The sequence below is a fragment of the Conger conger genome, chromosome 3 (assembly GCF_963514075.1).
Source record: "Conger conger chromosome 3, fConCon1.1, whole genome shotgun sequence".
Lineage (NCBI taxonomy): Eukaryota > Metazoa > Chordata > Actinopteri > Anguilliformes > Congridae > Conger > Conger conger.
This window is the reverse complement of record NC_083762.1, coordinates 61188770-61214485: the sequence shown is the minus strand read 5'-3', so window position 1 is coordinate 61214485 and position 25716 is coordinate 61188770. Positions and strand designations below refer to the sequence as shown.

Below are 25716 nucleotides of genomic sequence, written 5' to 3'. Positions count from 1 at the left end.
CTGTCTACATTGGAAAACACTTGCGCTTGTACAAGGTGAAGTGGACTATACTTCTGGTATACTGCTCCCTATAAAATAGAGCGGTGAAAGCTACATAAGCAAACTACGTAGCATTGAAGTCTGGGTTCAAAATAATTAGCCTATCGATGGCAACCTGCAACCAATGTCAAGCGCAATTGGCGGAAAAAAAACACGGGTGCAAATGTTTCCTACGTCAGACTGGCCAGCCAAGGATAAATAACGTCATCTTTGTTGTTGCATTGGTACACAAATTCATGGAAAGCTGCATGTCGGTCATTAGCTGACGATACGGAGCCTTGTAATGTTGTGGCTGCAGAACAATTTAATGCGTTGTTTGCTTATATGAAGTTGTCACTGCTGCCATCTAAGATTAAATGCGCTAGCATAGCATTTAGCAGTATTCCGGAAATGCAATTCAGTGGGACAACTAGTTCCCTAACCATTATACTACACTACCAGCCTTGCCCATCATCATCCAGCCTTTACAGGACATCAAAAACACAGATGGTCAGCACAGTGTGCTTTAAGGTTTGAAATTCTTTTGTCCAATCCTGGAGTTAATGTTCCATGCGTGAAGCCTGATTTTTTTTTCAGCCGTTTGGCATCTTGTTACCATAGAGACAACAGAGCCATCATCGCAGAACTTTGCCGAATTACAAATGCGACACTTGCCACAAAGGTTTAGTGGTGGGATCCAGACCTGGGCCAAATACTTCAAATACGCTTTACTGAGTTTGTCTGGTGTATTGGAAGCTATTAAATACTCTAAAAAAGCTTTCTGATCCTGTTGATATTTGAAAAGTATTTGAATCCAAAACAATGACTATTTGTCTCAGGTCTGGTGGGGTCAAGGCCAGAGCATCCACAGTTATTTTGTAAACATTGCCAGGACCAGACTAAATATGGAAGGAACATCCATGACCTGAATACAAACCCCACCATGAGGGGTTCAATTCCCTGCCTATGGCGCATTCTGTGCAGTGATCCCCTCTCTATCTGTAACCATTTACAACATGGATCATCAAATCACAGACCCCGAGGTCCAAGAACTGCTCCCTTTACCAGGGAGTCAGGTGTGAAGACTGTGAAGGTCTTTCCACATCAGTAGCTAAATAATTGTTCAGCTAAATACCTGGGAGAAAAGACAACTAGGCCGAATTTGGACTCGAGGTCCAGATTTGATGATTGCTGCTCTACAATATGATACAACTAAAAAATACAGTAGAAGTGTGGACGGCCTGCTCACTGTTATATTTTAAAAAAGAAGAAGATTCGAAGATCGTACGGCGACTTACGGCAATCAATTTCGTCCTCGCCATCACCACAGTCATCCTGCCCGTTGCAGCGGAGGTTGAGCGGGATGCACTTCTGCTTCTTGGTGCATTTGAACTGCCCTGACAGGCAGATGTACGTGTCTGAAAGGAAAAGAGACAGCATCTGTAAGGAGGATGTGCAAAGTTCATCTCTAAAAGCGCTGCTGAATCTCCCTCCCTGGGTTTTAAACCAGGCTTTTTTTATGGAGTGAACACAATTTGTGAAAGTTGTGTTTGTCTTGCATGTTAACTGAACTTAGAGAACAGAAAATACTTTATGAAACCCCATGGGGTAATAACCCATCTGAGTTACATAGGAGCAGAGGGCAGCCACATTGCAGCGCCTGGGGGCCGACTCCGATTCTGAAGCATTGGTCAAGGTCACCTGACATGCGTGTCTTTCGGTGTGGGAGGAAACCGAAGTATCTGGAGGAAGCCTACACAGACTGGGGGAGAACCTGCAAACTCCACACAGGAAGGATCTGACCAGGACTTGATCCCAGAGCCTTCTTCTTGCGAGGCAACAGTGCTAACCACCGCCCACAATTTTTGACATTGTGTTGGCTTCACAGTCCAGCTATAGTTGTGATTTTAATTTTATAAACGCGATGCCAATCATAGTCAGTGACAGACAACCCTTGAAACCGATTAATGATTTTCACACTCTCTCTGCTGTGATCCTGAACAGTGATCCTGTTTCTATCAATACATAATTGTAGCAGTTGCAGGAAAATTACTGTATGATATTATGATGTATGATAATCTTGCACTGCATACAGTTAAAATGGTGTCAGTGTGGGTGCGTGCATACGTGCTTGTGCAACTGTGTGTGTGAAAACTTTTTTCCATAATGTAGCAGTTCTATTGCACACACCGTATAACATCAATGTGTGCAAAGGCAGGCACCTTACGAAACCAGCAGAATTTTGTAGGACTCAAATGCTAGCTTTGCGACCACTATCTATGTACACAGCACTCCGGTGTATGACGTTCCTCAGGTCGATTACAGAAACAGATCAGGCACCGCCATCATCTTCCACTGATTGTGCAGACAGAAATTGAGCTGAAATCTAAACAGACAGCACACTGTGGTAGATTTATTAAGAGATCACTTTGTGTCTACACTATTTAAGTTTGATAGGGGTATCTTGCGTTCGCGGCTTCCAAGTTTATGAACGCGGTCGTGATTAGAGACTTCAGATAACGGCACGGCCGTTTGATGAAACCGACGTTTCTGTAATCGTTTCTGATGCGGGCCAGAAAGGTATTGATCATTGGAGGGCTGTGACAGAGCAAGCTGCAGTGCTTGTCATAGATAGTGCTCGTCAAACCCACGTATTCAGATACCGACGGCACAAAATGACTAAATGGTCAATCATTAACAAACTGGATCAACGCCATCACAGGGTGAGAGAGAGAGGGGGAGAGGGGGAGGGAGAGGGAGCGAGAGAGAGAGAGAGAGAGAGGCTGGGGAAGGGAAATGAGTGCAACTAATTCTAAAGCAAATCAATATGGCTGGAGAACACATACTGTACTTTCAAATCTTTTTAATTTTTTCAGGAAACTTGAAAAGCCAAGGATTGACAGAATATTGTGTACTGACATTTACTGTTTGAATCTATTTCACCTTTACTCCCTTCATTAAACAACTGAATGCTATAGTGTGCTATAGCTTTGCCACTTCTGTGAAGCAAGACATACAGTACATGTCGACATGGATGCATTTTTGTATCCTTGATGGGACGATAATGTACAATAGATGGATAGTTCAGTTGTTGAAGATCATTGCACATGCAACTTTTATCAAAAGGCCCTTTTATAAATGTCCATCTGAAACACAGAAACCCAGGGAAAGATTCTGATGGGATGTGCCAAACATACATTAACAAACATTCAGCACATACATTATAGTGTTCTAATACATTATTAATGTCATAAACTGGTCAAATCAAACTTTATTTTGATATTAAACTTTATTTCGTAAAAATCTTTGTAGGCATATTACACATTGAAATTAATCAGGCAAATGTATCATCAAATAGAACCGCCAAGTAAGTGATTTTTCTGAAGTGTAAGATAATTCTCTATGATGCAATAAACCCATTTGAACTTTAAAGTGCGCATCTGGTTTCAGATAGAGGTCTCTTTGATGTGCTTAATGAAAGTGAAGAACTAAAATGGCGGTTAGAGGGGCTCCTTACCACAGTTGGCCTCGTCCGAGTTGTCTCCGCAGTCGTTCTCTCCGTCACATATGAAGGGAGGGAGGGCGCAGAGCCCCGTTCCGCACTGGAATCGGCCTGGCTGACATTTGAATTCCGCTGTGAAAAGCCAGGCCTGACGTTAAAACCCTGGATGCACCACATTGGGGACCTGTTTTCAGCAGATTTTAGTTGACCCGTCGATAAGGGACAGAAACCTTTCAAAATGGCACTTACCCAGAATGGTACCATTACTTGGATAGCTGTGATTGATAATAATAGATGTTCTACCAAAATCATATATGAAATCCAAGTGCATTCACGCCAGGAAAAAAAGCCTTCAAGCTAACCGCAGACAACCTAATCTATACACTGAGTTTTGAAATGGGGGTCTGCAATGTTGCCTGGATGGGGAAGACTGGGGTCAAAACCCGTTGAAAACTAGTCTAACCATTCAGAGCTAAATATAAATCATGAAATAACTATAAAAACATACTCCTCATGCTTTATTAACCTTTATTTAACCATGACGGCCAGCTGGGACCAGACTTTCTGATTGGCCGTAATGATGTGGGGAGTCACAATGGCAATTTAACTATGCAGATATTGTGCAGCCAATCAGATGCAAGAGGATAATTAGGTGGCCAGATGCAGGCAGAAACAGTTTTCAGGGAGTTTGACTCCGGGGTTAACTCCCTAGCTCTTTCAAAAAGTACTGCAGGATCTTTAAAGACCGCATCGAGTCACCTTGGGAACCGGGTTTTATTTTGGTCTAGACAGAAGAGTGAACCTATCTGGCCCCCTTCCAGCAATAACTTAATTTACCCAGGAGGCCTCTCATCCAAGTACTCACCAAAACCAACCCTGCTTAACTTCAGCTGAGAAGGGAACAAGGTGCTTTTACAATACAGCCTGGGACCAGGGTCATGTCGACAGCAATAAACGTCCTACAGCCAGCTTTGAGCCTAGCCATAATGCTTGGAGCTAGCTTCCAACTAATACATGATTCTCGGTGCATTTGACCGCGTTACCAGTGTCAAGCTAACAAGTCTCGTCTCAAGTAAAAGAGAAGAAGAACTGTATGTGAACCAGTCAGCAAGCCTGCTGAGATTTCAATCGATATCAGATTTTGAAGGGGTTTCACTGGAAGTCACATCAGATTACATAGGAGAAGCAGAAGGCTATGAGCCATTTTTTTCCCCAGAGAACTTACGAAATAATAATAATAATAAAAATAAAATAATAATAATAAGAATAACATGTATTTACATCCCTCTCAAAGGCTGCTTTTGCACACGCACTATAGTTCTTCAGTTACTTCAGACACTTCAGGCAGTTCTCAAAGATCAGAAAGATGTCTTTTTTACCCCATGCACTTGTCTCACACAGCAACCATTTCAAAGTGCGGAGAGATCACAGCTCAGAGGAGGGTGAAACAGTACAAATCATTCGGGATTGGGATTGGACGTAATGAATCCCGCCCAAAGCTCTGCTGTGGCGAGCCGCTGTGAAAGGAAGCGGGAAATGGCGGGATGGCGGGACGGCGGGACTCACTGCAGTCCGCAGGCTCGTCTGATCCATCCCCGCAGTCGTCCACCGTGTCGCACTTCCACCAGAAAGGAATGCACTCGTCTGTCCCGCAGCGGAACTACGCGCGGGAACACAAAAGGACAAAGATAACGCATACCATGCATTCCGTAAGTATTTGGACAGTAGTCAAATTTCTACTCTTTTGGCTCTGTGCTCCGGTATATTTGAAACAATAAATTAAAGTGTAGACTGTCACCTTCAATTTGAGGGTATTTACATCTATATCCGGTGATCCGTGTAGGTATTGCATCTCTCTTTATACATAGGCTCCCCATTTGAAGGTTCCAAAAGAAATTGGACGGTTGGCTTCTCAGCCGTTTCTGATTAGCCAGGTGTATTCAATTGCATCCTCAGTGCAGCCTTCAGTGTCTAGACTTGATTCTTGGCTTTTGATTGCCTTTGGAGTCAACATGAGTACCAGAGTTGTGCCAATGAAAGTGAAGGAAGCCATTACGACACTGCATGTTATTTGGCTGACGCTTAGGTGATCAGACCAAGCAGGAGACAATCCCCCATGGAGTAATGTGGGGTTAAGGTCATGTACCCCTGCCCCTTATGAAGCTGAGAAATAATAAAAAACAACGATCAGAGCCACAGGAATGTACCACTGTCCAAATACATATAGACTGCACTGCAGAAATGCATTGCAGATTTATCAAAGACAAAACACGAAAACCACCTTTTTTTAAATGCAAAGAGGACTGGCAGGCACAGTTTTTTTATCAAAAAACACAGAACAGTTGAAGACTTTGGAAGAATAGAGCAACTGCCAGAAATACCCTTTGTGAAATAGAGGAGTTGAACACTTTCAGCTGCAGACATGTCTGTAATATGTGTGTGAGTCGTTGTGATTATGTGCTCTGCCAGTGATGTGGTACTCCATTTTTTAGTACAGAGCTGAGATAACAGTTCATTTAAGATGCAACTCGGCACCTCCCCCAGCTTTCTAAACTCTCCGTTTAAAATTCAGAAACATATTCATGAAGACGCCATATGCTGCGTTAAATATTTGTTTGCTAGCAGCTAAGCATTCTGCGCCGATGCTGATAAGATGTTAATGTCATGTGTTGGATTCAGGGTTACGCAGGTGACACAAAATGTGACATACATGTACTCCCAGATACGTGAACGGAAATGCAGCGCAGCATTCTTAATCGGATGTTTGAAAGCGCGGCAGCTCTCTTTGCTCCTTCGCATTTTTATAGACTTAATGGCGCGAGAATGCTAAACAGAAGCGCTAACTCGATACAGACGCCGCTCCACAGAACCCTGGTTCCCGCGGGCCGAGGGGTGCTCACCTGACTGGCGGTGCAGTTCGATAAGCAGGTCTTGTTGTCGGCGCCCAGGTAAAAATTGATGGGACAGGCACACTTGTATCCACCCCCGGGGGACAGCAAACACAGGTGACTGCATCCGCCGTTGGTCACTTGACACTGGTGTTTGGGAACTGAGGAGGGAAGTCAATAAGTAAGTAAAACTTTATTTATATAGCCCGTTTCTAAACACAAGGTTTCAAAGTGCTTAACGAAGACACAAAGTACCAAAAACGTGAATACGGGCAAACAGATCATAGATAATACATACAAACCCAAATACACATTTGGGTATACAAGCAGACATTTAACAAAAGGCAGGCACACAGACATCAGTTAAATCAAATTGTTACTCTTTTGTAGGAACTGTGAGAAATAAACGTCAAAAAAAGGAAGTGGAGAGGTGATTAAAAGGGAGTTGTTTACCGTCAGGCTGCCGGAAAGGGTGGTACACTTTGATGTCGGTGATGGTCTGCCAGGTGCTCAGTAGCTCCACCTGCTGGTCTCCAGTGGTTTTGTGTGCTCGGTTGAGGGATTTGGACTTCCCATCGGTCCAGTAGATGTAGTCCTCGAACAGCGTCAGTCCCACCACCCCGTGGATGTCTTGATTGGGCACTGTGAAAAGGGTGGTGCCAGGTTAGTTTCATAGTCTGGGAGCCCAGCGAAGGATACATTGACGCTGCCTTCAAAATCAATTCAATGAAGGCTACTTAGAAGGCATCATTTTATGCACACTTTGCAATGGGACGGCACTCGATGCCTTCCTGTCTTAGAATACTGCTTATGAAGGCAGCAATTTTGCAGTTTTGGACGCAGCCCCTGCCTTCTGGTTTTGGTTGGCTCAACTGCACCAGGCAAGATCACAGAAAAGTATTTGAATCCAAAACTATTACGTATTTCACTCGTGTGAGCAGAATATCTTTCCCCAATAATAACAATTCAGCATCCTCCAAGTAACATGTGCAAAACAGAAACACAGTATTTAATCAAAATGTAATGTAAGCGTTACACTTTTTGTTCAAAAACACTGTTTGATTAGTTCTTTTTAGTTATTTTTTCACCCAAACTGTGCTTGTGAAGAAACAAATAACAATAGGCCTAATTCTTGCTATGGTATAAATGTTAGTGAAAGCACCAATTAATTTAATCCAAGTTATAATTTTGGTCCATGTAGTGATGAATGGAAGGGCTGCCAGTGTGTGTAAAAAGAGAGGACCTGTAAAACAGGACCTTTCTGGAAAAGGTGACAATTGTTCAATCCCTGCTCAAGAGTCACTTTTACACTGATGACGGGGAAATACATTAAAATAGTTTCAATTGCTGAACGAACTGGGGAAAAAGGCTAAATCTGCTTTGAGTCTCCATCTGAATCCATTTGAATCCATCTGACAAAGAAAGCATGCAGCTAACCCGGAGGTCTAGAATGATCTGATGCTGTTCCCAACATCAAAACCATATCAGCACCATTAATATTGTATTTGCAAAATGTGGAAATTGTGTGAAGCTATACATAGAGGGGATTTAATGTCAATGTAATGCAAATTAGAGTGGTTGCATTCCAATGTGCACTTTTATTTTCTCCTGGATTGGGAAAGGAGCCATTTCATATCATACTGTTTCTTCATCAAAAGCACTTTTATTTTAATTATGTTTTCATAGCCTAGTCTAATTTCTTGCACATTAAACAACAATACATAATTATTTTTAAGCACTAAATCGTTTCCTCTTAGGTAAAAGCGCGTCCTTAAAACATGATCCACATTTGTCACTCATCGAGCAATGGTAAATTACAAAATACAGCGCTGTATCATGAAACACAGAGCTGTATTATGAATGCTGTTTTCTTAGGTAGAACTCTAAGCAGAAAAGTAAGCAAGTGGTATGAAAGCAAGACAGATGCACAGCACCCAATATCACATTATCATGACGACCCTCCCAACTGCATTCCTTTAATGCACCCAAAAAAAAACAACTCTTGGTTACAGTTGGGACGAAACTCAACTGCAGGGACCGATTCAACATAAACTGAAAAAGGTCATCAGAAACATAAGACATTCCGGATATAAGAATGGAAAATGGGTCAACGTACGTTGAGGACTCCCCACAGGTGATAAAAGATAATTCAACTGCCTTTATGTTGGGAGAAGTGGCACAGGTTTTACTGCGTGTGAATGGGCACATCTGGGGCAGGGGTAAAGAATATGTGCACTGCGGTACATTACTTATATGCTAAGGGGGCTCCCAGCTCATGTACAGATAGCTGTTTAGTTTGAGCACCTTCCTCGATGGTACAATAGAGGCCTCATAACGGATATTAAAGTCTGCCACATTCCGGTTGCAAGCCCGCTTTCCTAACTACTAGGTCGCACTGGTAATGTAAAAATCACTGGTCTTTTACACAGGCCTGAAGGATTGATTATAATTGACAGTTTTACTACTGGAACAGTAGATTTTATTTTAGTACTACTGTTATTATTATTATTATTATTATCCATCCATCCATCCATCCATTATCTTAACCCACTTATCCTGATCAGGGTCGCAGGGGGGCTGGAGCCTATCCCAGCATTCATTGGGCGAAAGGCAGGAATACACCCTGGACAGGTCGCCAGTCCATCGCAGGGCACACACACCATTCACTCACACACTCATACCTATGGGCAATTTAGACTGTCCAATCAGCCTAACCTGCATGTCTTTGGACTGTGGGAGGAAACCGGAGTACCCGGAGGAAACCCACGCAAACACGGGGAGAACATGCAAACTCCACACAGAGAGGCCCCGGCCGACGGGGATTCGAACCCAGGACCTCCTTGCTGTGAGGCGGCAGTGCTACCCACTGCACCATCCGTGCTGCCTTATTATTATTATTATTATTATTATTATTATTATTATTATTATTATTATTATTATTATTATTATTATTATTATTATTATTTATGTACAGTGACTGGTCTGAAGAGCAACAGGGGTTCATTAATATTTGATAAACGCTCATCTTGAAACACCATGGGAATTATGTTCATGCTGTGAACCTCTGGAATGGAAGGGAATGCAGGAATATACGTACATTAACATACATACGGCGAGAAAAATACACAACCACGACCTTTTCACAAAAAGGTCAGACACATCATCAGGGTGTGAAATTAACAGCCACCAGCCAAACGCGGGTACATTTTATCTGTCTCTTGTAGTTGTAGGTTGACAACACCACGAGCCACTTTGACAGGTAGCCCCCCACGCCCTGACACTAAATATCTAGTTGCCTGGCAAAACAATGGAATTGGCTGGTGAATACTGGGATCCATTCACTGCAGTCAGTTGACAAAAAAGTTAGTTTCCTGCCCTGCAGAAAATTCTGATAAAATCTGTGGAGTAAGCCACCATTTTTGAGGTGAGGCAATCCCAAATTAAACACGGCTTCCCGGTACGGGCACACGGCAGACGGGTATGGACGTGACCACCCCGCGATCCCGCTAGAGCGTCATCAATCAGCGAGCGACCGTAGAGCGACAGCCGCAGATTAAAGCCGGCCGCCTGTGGCTCGTGCCTTCTCTTCTTTCATCCCGAGTAAAGGGAATTTAACAAGCGGGCAACGAAGACGGTGTAGGTTGAGGATTAAAAAAGTGAGAAAAAAACAGGGAAAGGGAGGAATGAACACAAGGCAGAATGAACCCCGGTGTGATAACGAGTGCGAGTTCCTGCTGAACCTGGGAGAAAAAGGATGGCTCCCTCCCCCTCTCTCTCTCACTCACTCACTCACTCTCCCCCCGAGTCAGTGTTTCTGTAATGAAGAAGACAGAGCTCTGGGTGATAATAGCATTCATCATTCACAGCCATCTTCTCCCCCTTAGATAGGCCCAATTAGGCTCGTGGAAATTAAAAGCAGAAAGAAAGAAGCCACGAACACAGGTCGCATCCGCTTCTAATTATGCGAGCGAAAAACGGTATGCCTTTAACCGACTTGTTAGCGGATACAAATTTAAAGAGAAGCAGGCGGGGGGTACGGGTTAAGGAATAATTAGAGCGTTCCGCTGCTTACCCTTGTGCCGTCGGGACCCGTCCATGTTGGCAAACAGGATGTGGTTCTCGTCAGCCCAGTATAGCCTCCGGTTGGTGTAATCGATGGTCAGAGCCGCGGGGCTGTAGATTTCGGCTTCGACGATAACGGCCCTCTGGCTCCCGTCCATACCCACTCGGCCGATGTGAGGGTGCTCGCAGCAGTCGATCCAGAAGACGTACCTTGAGACAGTGGCCATTTTGCACACTTGAATATTTTATTATTCTTACCTCACGGCTCATTTCATTCCATAGCACCGATGATGACCTTTACAGTGGGTAATCATAGCAATGCTTATAATGGCTCCCTCAACTAGACGTCTGAGTCAATAATAATAATAATAAAAACTTTCACATCTCTCAGTTTGGTCTTTCATGTTGAAATGAATCACTGCTTAAAAGCCACATTCAAAGTCAGAATGGCGTTTCTTTGTCTCTGGTTCTTTGTGCGACTGAAGACCAACGGCTCCCGCTCGTCTGGGCCGTGGCCTTTCCGTGACCCATTCCCAAAAATCCTTTTCAAAACAAATGTCCTTCTAAACAATGTGAGTAACAACACTCTCTCAAAAGAAGTGAAACACAACTGCAAGGAAAAAGGATCTTTTAATATAGAACACAATTTGCCACCAAAAACATGTGTGAGATCAGTTGTTGTTGTGTCTGCTAGCCAGCTAGTGGTGCCCGTCTACAAGCCAGACTGGAATTCATCTGGTCAAGATCTGGCGCAAAAAGCGAAGAGAAAAGGAATGAAACATTCCAGTAATGAAATGTTTGAACATTTGCTTCTTTCATTTTTGATTGAGGCTATTTACCAAAACACTCACTTAGACTATGTGTTATTTCTCAGTTCCAGTACATACACTGAAATGCTGTTTGAATATTTCCTCTCAGTGATGAGCCAGACCAGCCTCATCCTAGCTTAATGGTCAACTGACACAATTTGTTCAAAAATAAGAACATTTTGGCCTATATCATCATTATGACGATGATGATATAAAATCAGACCATTATTTACGTCCTTTGTCTGCATTTGTCTGTTATTGCTAGTATATGTGTAGTTACTGTACTGTACCCATTGGTGAATAATATTAATCAACTGATCAACTTTATATTGTTACTGTACTGTAGAGATAAAAATGTATGTGTGGGGCATTGACTATCCAATTGCACCCATATTTATGACAGCTTAGCTCTGTCCCTAGGTTACAGAAAAGCATGCTGGGCAATTTCACTGCTCAAAGTCTGCAGTTTTGCGGATTTGTTCCCTCATGACAAATCTAGGGTCTAGGGGCTGATTTCACATACTTCACTTGCATTTCAATTTGGACCATTACATTACATTAATGCCATTTGGCAGACGCTCTTATCCAGAGCGACGTACAGTTGATTAGTCTAAGCAGGAGACACTCCTCCCCTGGAGCAATGCAGGGTTAAAGGCCTTGCTCAAGGGCCCAACGGCTGTGCAGATCTTATTGTGGCTACGCCGGGGATCAAACCACTGACCAAGCATGTCCCAGTCAGGTATCTTAACCACTACGCTACAGGACCAGGTGCAGAAACCACAACTTCCGGTTTATTAAGGTGATATGGATGTACATAAATGCCGAAAGTCTGCGCTCTAGCCTCATTCATTCACTTCCCAAAATTGTCACTGTCCAAATACTTAAGGACTATTTATCAACACATACACAAAATTAAATTAAATGTATTTTTTTAAACGAGTAGGGGTGTACCCAGTCTGTGGATCCAGAGCCAGATTCCTGGGGTTCTTCAGGCCTGAGCCCACCAGGATGGTGGGGTACAGGCCGTTGACCTTTGACACCTCCACGGTCGCCTTCTCCGCATCGCACCAGTACAGGTTCTTCCCAATCCAGTCCACAGCCAGTGCGCTGGGAACGGCTGTGCGGTGGACTATCTGTAATGAGGGAAAGGGCGACATGAAGGCAACGGGATCATCCGACCCAACAGACTTTCTGGAACTTTCCGTTCTGCTATGTCTGGGCATCCTGTTAGGTTAACACGACCCAAACGGATTATTACCGGCTTGGGCGCTAATGGGTTTTGGACTCACATATCCACAAATCATAAAAATAATCAGACTAAAATTCTGCATATTAGCTTATTGAGGAGCTGGAAAAAAAGTGACATTTCAATTATATGTCAGCTTTTGGATATATGCATACTTTTTTTGTATGGCTTCTTAGCATATGAGAAGGGTGCAGGATGGGATGGCTGCTTAGCTCCAGCAGGTTGATATGAGAAGGGTAGAGGGTACTCTAATAAAAATATGCTCACAGGCACTCATTACTGAAGAGACCTTGATTCCCGTGTTTAGTCAGCCAAGGACAAAAGGCTATGGAAACAGGCTTTAACTGAAAGGTTTCATATATGATTCACTGATGGAACTCCAACTATCTAGCTGTATTCACGGTTTGCATATAAACATGTTACAATTTAACAACATGTGTAGAAGCTGGTGAATGGTATGGTATGGTATGGCTGCTTAGCTTCAGCAGTTTGATAGGGGAAGGGTACAGGGTGGTATGACTGCTTAGCTTCAGCAGTTTGATGGGAGAAGGGTAGAGGGTGATAAGGCTGCCTTAGTTCATGTCAGAGTTCATCGAGCTGATTTCACAACTAATTAAAGTACGCTCACAGGCACTTATTACTGAAGAGACCTTGATTCACGTATCTAGTCAGTCAAACTGGGTTTAAGTTATGTAACTGTATGTATGTCAAGTATGTATGTGTTCCATACCATGCATAATTATGGAACTAAATCAGCTTATTGTACTAATTAATGTATTCAGGAAAAGATTTTAAGTTGAAATGAAGGTACATACATGAGTGACTACAATTTGCAGTACGATGCAAAAACAAATGAAGACAATCCAGAAATTATATCTTGACTGCAACAATTGTTGAAGCTAACCAACTGATTAGTTTTACTGCCACGAACATAATAAATGTTTGAATAAGGTTCTCTTTGTCCACAATACAGCAAACGAGAAACTCATATAAATAATGACACTGTAATAAATCCTACACTGAGCACAGACATTATGTTTCTTTTTAATTTAGAATAAGCAGAGCTCGTTGGCAAAAATAAATGCCAATGACAGCTGGTACATCAAACCGACCCCTTTTTACACTATATGAAGCAAAAATTAAAAAATGAGGCCCCCCCTTTTTCAAGAGCCAGAGAATGCTTTGAAGTTTTTTTGTACTACCACACACCCCAGTAAATTGACAGCAAACAGCACTGTCCCTGAAGTAGTAATTAAAACACAGTAAAGCTTTAAAATATTCTTTACAAATATAACAGCCTGAGAGGTTTGTTTACAAAAAAGCTCAAACTTATTTGAATCACTAATCATTATTGAATGCTTCTCATGAAAGTGGAGCTCCAGGTCTATATGCAGTCTTTCTTTGTATTGATTTGAAAGATCGCCTTATCTAAAAGTGAAGGTCAAAGGAATTCAAAATGTCAAATTTCGAATGTGCACGAGGTAAACAATTTGATAAATGTCTGGCACTCAGATAAATGACTTCAGCAATTAATGCTGTTTTTCTCCCCACCCTCTCCTCCTGAAAGGAACAAATCGGTGTTTACATAAACCAAAGTTCAAGCTTTTGAAAGGCTGCCTTCATTGAAAATCATCATAGCTTTATTCAGATGAAAGCTGGCGGTGAGATCGCCAGCTCGTTTCTGGGAAAACTACATGAATGTTTAAGAACGGATCTATTTCATCCTGACAGCGCGGCGAAGTGGTAAGAGCTGAATGCACGTCTCGCTGTGAAGGAACGGATTTCTGACAAGACCTCTCCTTCACAATGGTTGAAAGATACCGTGATGGCGGCAGCCTAAGATAAAGGCGATGGAAACGGGCTTGTAACTGAAAGGTTGCATGTCTGATTCACTGATGGAGTGCCGCCATTGTACTGCCTCGACCTGAATTATCCTTAACCTGAGTTGCTCCAACTATCCAGCTATATTCATGGTTTGCAAATAAACATGTTACAATTTAACAATGCGTGTAGAAGCTGGTGAAGGTGGATCAAGAGCAGTCTATGACAGGGTGCAGAGTTCACCCTTAGTGGTATACATAAATATACTGGAGATTGTGATAGTGATTTTAGTAAGGTGCTGGGCTGAAAAGCACATACATGAAGAGAAGGGAGCCAGCACACTGATATGCTCTTTTCCTGCACACACAAAAAACCGACCCCCCCAATTCTCCATTGGTTCCTGCATTGGTTCAGCCGTACTTATATATAACATAACTTGTCTGTGCTGTGATTGCAATTGAATTGTCCAATACAATTTTAGTTTTAATGCTAAACAAGTCACAGTTCAAAATATTAGTGCTCCCTCACTTTGATGAGGGCACTACTGCTTACACACCTTTAATGCAGACAGAAATCCCTGTGTACGAGGATACACAACTCGACAGCATCACTGCACAAGCTTACCTGAGGCTAGATGTACTAAACTTATCTAGAAAATGAATACGAATGGATACATAAAATACTCCTAACCTATAAGAGCTTGTCGTTACTTATAACAAAGTGTAAGACTGAAGTCTACGAGTCTGCCTTACTTATTATGTCCGCCATTGAGACACACTAAAATGGCTTTTCTCCATTTGGCCAAAAGCCACATGTTTCATTATTTCTAATGCCAAGGCAGAATGTCCCAAGTCATTAATGATTTAATGTTACAATGTTTCCTTGTACTCCTTGTGCCAACTTTGTTTCCTGTATTACTCTGTATTAAATGATTAAATGAGCAGAGAAATAACATCCATTTTGTGTACAACAAGCCTATCGTATATGACTTAACCTGCATTAAGGACAAGCTTATTTCAAAGCACAAGCGATTAAAGTTATTGTCAACTAGGGCTGCTAACTGACATGCAAATTATTAAAACAGCTAAATAATAAATAACAGCACATGGAGCAGAATAAAATGCCATCAGGTAATACATTTTTCAATTTACAGTTTAGTCATTTAGCATATGCTTTAAGCCACAGTGGAAAGTGTCCCTCTCAGATGCAGAGAAGCTAGTCCATGCTTTTATTACACCACGACTATTGCAATTAGTCACTGTCTAACTCACTGTCTCATCTCCAAATGCTTCAGAACTCTGCCAAGTGAGCACATATCCCCTTGTACTGCAAAACCTCCATTGGCTCCCAGTCCCATCGAGGATAGAGTTTAATGACCTACAATGGTCTATCTGGTCTTGCACCCTATTACCTCACTGAGCTCCCGAATCGCTACTATACACTCCCGGTCGCCCTCTTCGCACCTCCGGTTCTGGCACACTGTACCCCCCACCAAACTCCATTCTATGGGTGACAGAGCTTTTAATGTTGCCGCGCCCAGTGAATAAGGACTTGTAAATCCATTTTAAAAAGACAGCTGAAAACCTGCCCGTTTAGGAAAGCCTGTGACACTGGTCACCACACACAGCATGTTCTTTCTCTGGTCATTGGGGGTTATTCTCCTCCCATTGTGTTCCTTGTAGACATTGTTTTTATTGCTTGCTCTTGTTTTTACTCTTGTTATTTGTGTTGCTTCTAGTACTTTTTAAAATGTTTGTACTGTACAGTGCTTTGAGCTTGGGAAAAGCCCTTCACAAGTAAAATGTATTATTATTATTATTATTATTATTATTATTATTATTATTATTATTATGATGATGATGAATAAAATGCATTTTGCAGGGTAAACAAGCACCATTACAGATATAGATTGGCAAAGTTACACTCATTGACAGTCATTGATAATTGAAAATCCAGTGCCACTATCAAGGTGTAAGCTTCAACACAAGAAGGTGTGTTTTGCTTTTATTCTCTGAAAAGGTGGGATTTTTGATGTTTGTGGAAAACAAGCAGTGAATTTGACTTCATGTCAAGTGCTAACTGTTTTAGAGTTAAATGTGAATAGTTATAGTTTACAATACATGTTGAGCAACTTATTTCAGTATTATTGTTTCAATATAAGAGCCAATCTACCTTGTATTTGATATTTATTTTGAATATAATATTATATATCTTATATTTCACCTTTAAATGCAAAATGGTTTACACTTATTCCTGCAGTACGAGTTGTACTTAACTCACTTTCATATTTTAACCATAAACAACACTCTAACCTATCTGCGCCTCTCAGAAAATTCCTATCCTTTGTCATAATAATGGAAGGGAAGTTCTGAAATTTGCATTATTCTGTGGCGGTGATGAACTGTAGAGTTGAGAATTGAGGCACCAAAAAGTGTGGGGAATCCTCCAAGTCGCGTAATTTGCAGGGGGAACAAATAATTAAAGAGCTAATCATTTTAAATGTTTGTAAACTGTTTTAGTTTCACCGCCGCAACAAAATATTACTCACACCAACAATACAAATGGTTGCAAAATCCAAATATCTAGTTGCAGTCCTTTAGCATGATATTGTAATTCTAATGAAACATACTGTATGTCATGTTTGGTGCTGGAGCAGCAAATGCAACTTCATACAAAGGAAGCTGGTAATCTGTCCTGAACGTCAAATAAATAGGTAAAAGCTTCTTAGAAAGGAAATTGTCATTCTTACAATGGAAAAACTGGTTTGGGACAATTACCTGATAAATGAGTGTTTGCCTCCCGCTTTCAATGACATTTGCACTACAGCCAGATCACTATTGAGGAGCTGAAAGCTCAGAGAAATTACTTCCACTCCATTCTCCCCTCTTCCCAAGGGTACTCCAAGTCTACCGCAGACCTACTCCCTTCAACCCGGCTTTTAAAATACTTATGCTGCTCTTAAAATAATTATAAAAAGACAAGAAAAATATGCAAAATTTAAAAAACCACATTCAAACACATCCAAGTTTTTTCTTTTTGACTTTCACGGCACAGTGTGCAAATCCACCAGGGATCCTTGCATTGATGGATCTTAAAGCTCCATTATTCCCTCCCATTACACATAACCAGCTGGGTTCCCTGGCAGGTGAAGTACAGAAACACCTGCCCGTGCGTCAATCATTGGCCATGGTACTGTGATTGGTCGAAGACACGCCTTACTGCGGTTCTGTCCTTGCCCTCCAAACAGCACTCTCAGCGCAGAGCGGGTAGTGTCTGTTAAGTATAGATGTTCTAATACTTAAGAGTGGCCATTTTGTGCTGAATAGACAGTGTGCACCTGCTAGGTCAGGGTCGTGTCTTGTTGACGGCTGAAGCTAGCAAACACTCTGTAGCTGTAAAACTCTCCTTACAACATCCATAAAAAGCACTGCACAATACAAACCATAAACATATTATGTAATTTTTTTCTTAGTAGATCTTGGTTGGTAAAATACAACAACAACAATGACAAAGATATTTAAAATTCTGTTAAAAACGTATGTACGTACGACTGCACTTGTAAATCGCTTTGAATTAAAAGCGTCTGCCAAATGACAAAAATGTAAAAATGTAATGTAAATGGTAAAATGTTAAATGGTTGGGATTTTAGGCAGCGCCTTTATCCAAAACACTGTACAATTGATGCTTCCCATTGACCCGTTCATACACACACTCGCACACCAACGGCAATTGGCTGCCATGCAAGGCACCAACCAGCTCTTCAGGAGCATTTAGGTGTTAGCTGTCTTGCACAGGAACACTTCTACACCGGTAAACGGTAACCCTCCAAATGCCAGACGACTGCTCTTACCGCCTGAGCCAATGTCGACCCATATAATCCACACAACACACTCTCAAGAGCAACACACAAACCCATATTGCATTACATATTATATAATAATACAATGCAACATAATATAATACAATATTCATTCAGGAAAACTAAACCTCTGCTGCAATAGTAATGCCATCCTGCTGAAATGAAAGAATTTGGACCACAGCCTCCCTTGCAGCCCCTTTCCCAGTAGAGGGTGTTTACACAGAGGCCAGGAATAGCTGTGCAAACCTACCGCTCACCCACAATGCAATCTGAGCAGAGCGAGAGGGACGAGGGTGCGGAGGGAGGATTAATGGCGTCCTTGCTGCTGAGACCTCAATATAAGACCATTATGCGCAGGCATATCCTCGGATGGTCCCGCCAAGTCCCTGCCCTGACGTACCTTCAGGTCGCTCCCATTCAGCCGCATTCTGTTTATCCTGCGTCCGCTGGGTCTGCTCGAGTCAATCCAATAGATAAACTCCTTCCTGTAGTCAAAGTCTATGGCCACGATGTTGCTGAGGCCCTGTGGAGGGGGGGTTGGAGACAGAAAGGTAGAGTAGAAAGACGCTGTTAGATAGTTCTAGAGTACACACCAACCTAAACCTCTTCACATTCCCATTGAGAATGAGGTTACTTGGATTGTTAGAAGGGGTTCTTGGAATGTTTGATTAAACAATAAGAACCAAATGATTAAGCTTGAAGATAGGCCTTATTTGGTGAAGCAATTAAAAAGGCTGTTGCCTTGGTGTGAGCATGATTACCATGCAGCAGAACATCATCCATGGACTATTTTGGTAAAAAAACATTTCTTGGCTTAAAATAAGATATATCTGCGATGTAAAACACAAGGGGTCAAATAACAACTGTAGATACCCTTTAGGCAATTTCTGCCAAACATCAGAATGGATCAGAACACAGAGAAACATTTAAACACAAGAAGAACAACGCACTGAAAGAAGAAACTTCAATATTATTTGACACTGTTGTACAGTTAACAGGAAAATACAGTCTTTATGGTGTCTGATTTGCAATCCTTTCAACCTCAAATTGTTTAGGGTTGTTCTGTTACAAAGCCAGTGGGGAAAGTATAAATTCCCACAGGTGCATGGGAAAGTAGTTCAGACCAGCCAGGGGAAAAGCTGTGTTACTTTGTTCCCCAATCCTACTACGCATATACAAATAAACTGGATTTAGTGGCCATGTTGCTAAATAAAATAACTTTTAATGTTTTTTTTTTACTGTGAGAATACACAGCTAGAAGAAACTTCAACATTATTTGACACAAAGGAAACATTTTATTATCTTACACAAAAGGCCGCTCTTTGCATCGGAGCGAGTTTCTGTTATTATTAAATGGCAGGATTTCAAATTCATGCCTTGAGCTGAATAAGGTTCAAGTGCCGCTTTGTGAAAGGAAACCCGCGACATTTTGCGTGGCCTCCACTGGATGGAACTCTGTAGCTACGCGAAACTCAAAAGAAAGGACCGGGAAAGAGAACAGAACGATATCAAAGCAATATTTCTGTCTGTATGCATGGCTGCGATGATCAGAACGCATCCCTGTCAGTCAGGAACCCTTCCTCCTCAGTGTCTCAGCTCTCTCGCTCGCTGTGGGTGTTTGGCTGCAGCACCGGGAAAGATGACAGGTGAAACTGGGCCTGACGTCTTCATTAGCGAAACACTTTAGACAGATGCTAAAAGGATCCGTGGGGACTTCCAGAGCTTCAGGAGGAGGATAAAGATCTTGAACCCGTGCCAGACTTCATAGCTCTGGCAAGTCAATGGGTGAGGCGAATGTCTTTGTTTAGAGTCACATCGCAGCATTGAACCCGGCGGAACAAATCAAAATGGCTGCCCACCAGATTAAAGCAAGCGGAGGCCTTCAAAAGACGGACGGCTGGAGAATTTGAGCACCTTTTTCCAATGCGTGTCGAACTTAGGCAGATTGATTGGGTAATATCAGCGCTCTATTTATAGTAATGCCTTTTAGATCAACAATATGAGACCGTTTTTGCAATTTGTTGCTGATTACATTAGCATCTACTTCAAAGGTTTGCCGGTGCAGTCCCTTCGCCCAGGGTCAACGCAGAGCAGGGCAGAGTCTAGAGGGAGCGAAACCAGCCGCAGACACAAGAGGGTACTTCCACCAAGTGTTCATTAATCCATACGGTGATAAACATGAACGATCGCTGACAACGCCCAAGGACGGTCATAAAGAGAATGCTTTTTTGTAATGGGGCATGGTGGAAATGCCACCACGGAACGGTCTGGAATTTCAGCTTTCCACGACTTCTTCATTTTGAGGAGGAGCGGCGATTGGCTCGATATCGCATTAGCGACCGCTTAATCAAATGAAGCGTTCGAAGGGAGGGGGGAGGGGAAACCATCGAGCGCCTTTTTCACCTTGAGCAGCGGCGGTTAGGATCACCTTCCAATTTAAAAGGGTACAAAGAGCCACGCAATCAAAAATCAGCCAAGCTCACACAAATCAACCGCAATCCAAGCTGCAGGACTGAATAGGGCATACTATCAGGACGCATTATTAAAACGCTGGTTGAAGTCAACAGAGTGCGCTGAGTGTACTTCGCTGCGACAGCCAACCAATCACAAGGCCTCTTACTCAGACAGTTCACGCCGTTCAGCCACCTTTTCGACACAAAATCCCACCCACATAATTTTCGGTTTATTTGAGTTCAAGGGCCTTGTTTATCGATGGCCAGCATGAACAAATTTGTTTTAAAAGTGTGCATTCCCTGATTTCTGTGAATCAGACAATTGAGACAAACAAACAATTTCTGTCAAACGGATATTCAAGCTAATTTCTGATCATTTCAAAAAAGAGCAAGGTGCTGATTTTGGTTTTTAACACCTCTTTTCAAGCTTCTCACAAAAATGTCAGTGAAATAACATGTTAATGGAATGAGTCATCCAAATCCTATATGTGTCATGTTCCACAGCGGGAAACAATACTTTCTAACACATGGATAGAACATATTTCACATGTGTTTTCATTTACCCAAGCTGGTAACTGATTGACAGTCTAATTGTGTCACAAAACAAATCCTTTGAAACATTAATGAATTTGCCAAATCATAATCGTGTGCACTGAAAGCTATGTTGCATTGGACTTCTAAAGGCTGTTTAAGACTTCTTTATAAAATGTAAAAATGGGTCTGTGTAAGGCTTTATCAATAAATAAATATTAAAAATGCTTCATATTTGACCAAATTTATACCAATAATGTGATTACGTTACTTGCACAACAGGTGCAACATGCTGCTCGAGTATAAATGCTCTACCCGTACAAGAGTGCCGCACACAACGTGATTCCCGCACCCTATGCTGATGACAGAGCAGGGCAAGACTGCATACTACATACTCATATTACACATACTCCTGAACATGCTCAGTAGGGTTTCTTCCAAGGACCCCATGGTACTGAATCATTTAATTTCTCCAACCCGGACATTTAAATCAATGTGCATAATGAGAGCCATTAAGGGAAATTAAATCTGTACGCCCATGTATTTTTCAGTGAAATTTAAAAGCTATTTCTGCCTCTGTGGCCATTTGGATCCTAAGCATATTTACCTCAAGTAGAGGGGAAATTAAGTATTCACTTCAGTTAATCCCCAACAATCTCTTACGTTTCTTAATGTTGCAGTTTGTTTAATTCTCTAAATATTGTGCCATGATGTATCATTGATTTCAATGCAATACTTCAATAAAAGTAATGACGATATGCCAGCCAAATAATCTCTGACATATCTCATGGTGACAGATGCACAATAAATGATTATCCTCTTTGTAATGAGTCAGAGCAAGCAAATTCAAAATGACACTGCTTAACACATGACATTGAGCTTTCCAAAATGGGGATCAAATTCTCAAGGAGAAAATAATCATAAAAACAAAGAGAAGATGTCTAATTGCTTAAATTCCTTTGAGCCTGATTTAAATGTCAACATAAAAACACATTATATGCCACATAACTACAAATAGCTTTTCTAGCACTTCCCATTCTGAGAAAGAAAAGGACGAGATAAATAACTTGAAAGGAAGTAAGATATTATCTACCTGCAGAGAGAGACGTATTTCAAACAATGACTTTGGCTTTTTTCCTCAAAAACAAAATAAGGGAGCATCCATATGTCATGTCAGCTAAGTTGCATATGGTGAATTACGAGAGATTTTAGATCAGAAAAAATGTTACATTTTTGTCTACAGTGCATAAACAAATAAACAATTATGCTATTCCAGCCTCCGAGAATACAATTAAAAATATATAGTTTTTTTTTTACCTGTTTCAAAAGGGTGTAATTGGAGCCATCCACGCTTATTTTGCGTATCTCGTGATGGTCAGCAAGTATAAGGAAGGGCTCTTCCGCTGGGGAAAAAAAGTGAACGGAACGATGTTTACAAAGCCTATGTACATCCCTGCGGATCCCTGAATAAAAACAACATTGATGGAAATGCCACAAACGGTGACTCACAGATGCTGTGTACACAGAGGTTAAATGAGCTTTCAGATTAGCACAGCGCAAGGTGCTGAACAATGTTCTTGGAGGCATGCCAGCTAACCCCGGCATAAACTGTCATACACTCCCCAAACCCCCCTTGAATCCCATAACCCTCTACTTCTGTTCCCCTGCTAACCTGCTCCACTTTGATTGTCTGCTTCCTGTCAGAGGATGTCAGTCATGCATAAACACCCCCCACCTCACCTGCACTCCCTCTGTGTGTTTGTGGAAACTCCTTTCTAAAGGTGACTGCTTTCTACAGATGACTAATCTCTACAGGTGACCTTTCGTCAGATGACTGCTTTCACCAGGTGACTCCTTTCTGCGCAATTCATTTATATACTGTAGGTGACTTCTCTACAGGTAACTCCTTTCTACAGAATACTAATCTCTACACCTGACTTAATTCTGTAGGTGACTTTTCTCTACAGATAACTCCTTTTGACAGAATACTAATCTCTACCCCTGACAAATTTCTATAGCTGACTCATCTTGCCAGGTGACTCCTTTCTATAGAAAACTAATCAGTATACCTGACTAATTTGTGTAGGTGACTCTTCTCTACAGATAACTATTTTCAAGAGAATACTAATCTCCACACCTGATTCATTACCGTAGGTGACTCTTCTCGCCAGGTGGCTCCTTTCAACAGAATAATAATTTATACACCTGACTCGTTTCTGCAGCTGATTCATCTCTACAGGTGACTCCTTTCTACAGAATACTAATTTATACACGTGACTCATTTCTGTAGGTGGCTATTTTCTACAGGCTCCGGGGGGATGTCAACTCAAGCCTCAGGTGTTTTCTATCGTGGTATCCGAAGTGAATCTTTAAATAATACCTGAGAGAGACTTGCAGGCGTTGGGATTGCCCGCCGGTGCCTCGTAGCCGTCCGCACACAAACACCTGAAAGAGCCGTAGGTGTTGACGCAGTGCTGACTGCAGGGCAGGCTGGAGGAGCACTCATCGATGTCTATGCAGGTCTTTCCATCGCCCTTCAGCTGAAAGCCTGGCCAGCACTTGCACTGGGTGAACAGACAAACAAAGACTCAATCAAACAAATGGCAGTCGACCAAACAGAGGGGAGGCGATCAAACAGATGGGAGGCGATCAAACAAAGGGCTGTCGATCAAACAAAGGGGAGTCGATCGAACAGAGGGGAGTCGATCGAACAGAGGGGAGACGATCGAACAGAGGAGAGTTGATCAAACAGAGAGGAGTCGATCAAACAGATGAGTGGATCAAACAGAGGGGAGTCGCTCAAACAGAGAGGAGTCGATCAAACAGAGGGGAGTTGTTCATTTCGGCGGCTGTATGGATCACATCTGAAACACGCAACCCAGCCGAGGAAGAAAATCAATGGGCTACTGATCAATTCTCTCCAAATGTCCTCATGATGGACCAGCAGTGCTGTTGTCATTGGGTATGGTGTTATAACAGCAGACCTTGAGGAAATTAAATGATGATAATATTGAATATCAATACCCTCCGATGTATCTGTCAATGTCACACTGACAAGCACAAAACTTGCCATGGGAACAGGCATGGGCACATATTATTATGGACAAATATGATGAAAGGATTGTTTTATAAACAAGGCTTAATATCATATTCATGAACTAGTCACTGCTGTATTCCATTTGATATTGAACGCAATGAGTCCACTCTTTGGCACAATTTGCAATCTATACATACACAATATACTTAGAGGACAACAGAAAATAGATCTAGAGTCCAAGCAGAAAAACACACTTTTTCATTCCTGAAAGCAGATCTATTCTTCTTCATATATCAGGCAGAAATGAACTGAATGGAAATCAATATAAGTAATGTAAAAAAATAGTGAAACAAATCTGCACCCATTGAGTTTTTGTTTTATTCTCATTATTTCCATTATTAACCATCTCCCTATCCTTTCCTCAAATAGGTGTGAGTATGTAGAACACCACCATTTCACATATTTACATTTCCTTATAGGTACAATAGGTAAGAGTTTTGTGTTAAAACATTGTTATAAGACCATTGTAAATCCCTTTCTGTCATTGAAAAAGGCTCTCTGACATGTCGACTCACCCTCTGCCTGTGTTTGTAGTCCTTAAATTCAGGTTTCAAAATATACAGTTGATGGCCCGACACTATACAACTGTATAACTGTATAACTGTACAATAATTCAAGCTCATTGGTTGAAAATTGGTTCTAATTGCCACAGCCAATGGCGTTTCAATGTCAGCACGTTTACAGAGAAGGGGGAGGGATAAACAGTGTTCTGGTTTTAAGGTGTTTGTTGCCGCTATTCCTCTCTTGACTGTTAGAAGTCCGAAATTACCTACTATACCTAAAATAAATAAAATGTAATAAATAAAATAATGTAAATAAAATCAGTAAGGAAAACAGTCATAGACCATAAGAATGATGCAGTGTTGTTGCAAATCTAGCTACTGCTGCTTATGTTTTTAGACTTTTTGTCGCCTAATCACTTAGAGTTATGATGCATTGTGTGTTCAGAGATGCTCTTCTGCATACCAATGTTGTAATGTGCGGTTATTTGCGTTACTGTCACCTTCCTGTTAGCTTTTACCAGTCTGGCCATTCTCCTCTGGCATCTCTCATTATCGAGGCATTTCTGTCTGCAGAACTGCTGCTCACTGGATTTTATTTTTTTGGCTCAATTCTTTGCAAACACTAGAGACTAGTGTGACAGTCCCAGGAGATCAGCAGTTTCTGAGATACTCAAACCACCCTGTCTGCCACCAACAATCGTTCCACACAATTGGCTGATTAGATAACCACATTTATAAGTAGGTGTAATAAAGTAAAAATATTCCTAATAAAGTGCTCAGTGAGTGTATATACATATCTTTCTCCCTATCAATCACTGGCTCTCTCTATCCCCCACCCCCCTCCCTCTCTCCTCTCTCCATCTCTCTTTCTCCTCTCTTTATCTCTCTATCCCTCAACCCCCCTCTCTCTCTCCTCTCTCTATCCCT

General features: G+C 41.8%; 1 protein-coding gene across 1 annotated transcript in view; it reads right to left on the bottom strand.

Annotated features, from left to right (window-relative positions):
- LOC133123174 (low-density lipoprotein receptor-related protein 1B-like) overlaps positions 1 to 25716 on the bottom strand; it is a 484946-nt gene that overhangs the window by 80188 nt on the left and 379042 nt on the right. Inside the window, exons 55-64 of the mRNA XM_061233491.1 lie at positions 23570 to 23753; positions 22507 to 22592; positions 18606 to 18728; positions 12231 to 12412; positions 10481 to 10680; positions 6862 to 7050; positions 6421 to 6569; positions 5087 to 5180; positions 3536 to 3652; positions 1317 to 1436 (exon numbers count right to left, since the gene is read on the bottom strand). Of these exons, the coding sequence (XP_061089475.1) occupies positions 1317 to 1436; positions 3536 to 3652; positions 5087 to 5180; positions 6421 to 6569; positions 6862 to 7050; positions 10481 to 10680; positions 12231 to 12412; positions 18606 to 18728; positions 22507 to 22592; positions 23570 to 23753 (1444 nt within the window). The remainder of the gene's footprint in view (positions 1 to 1316; positions 1437 to 3535; positions 3653 to 5086; positions 5181 to 6420; positions 6570 to 6861; positions 7051 to 10480; positions 10681 to 12230; positions 12413 to 18605; positions 18729 to 22506; positions 22593 to 23569; positions 23754 to 25716) is intronic.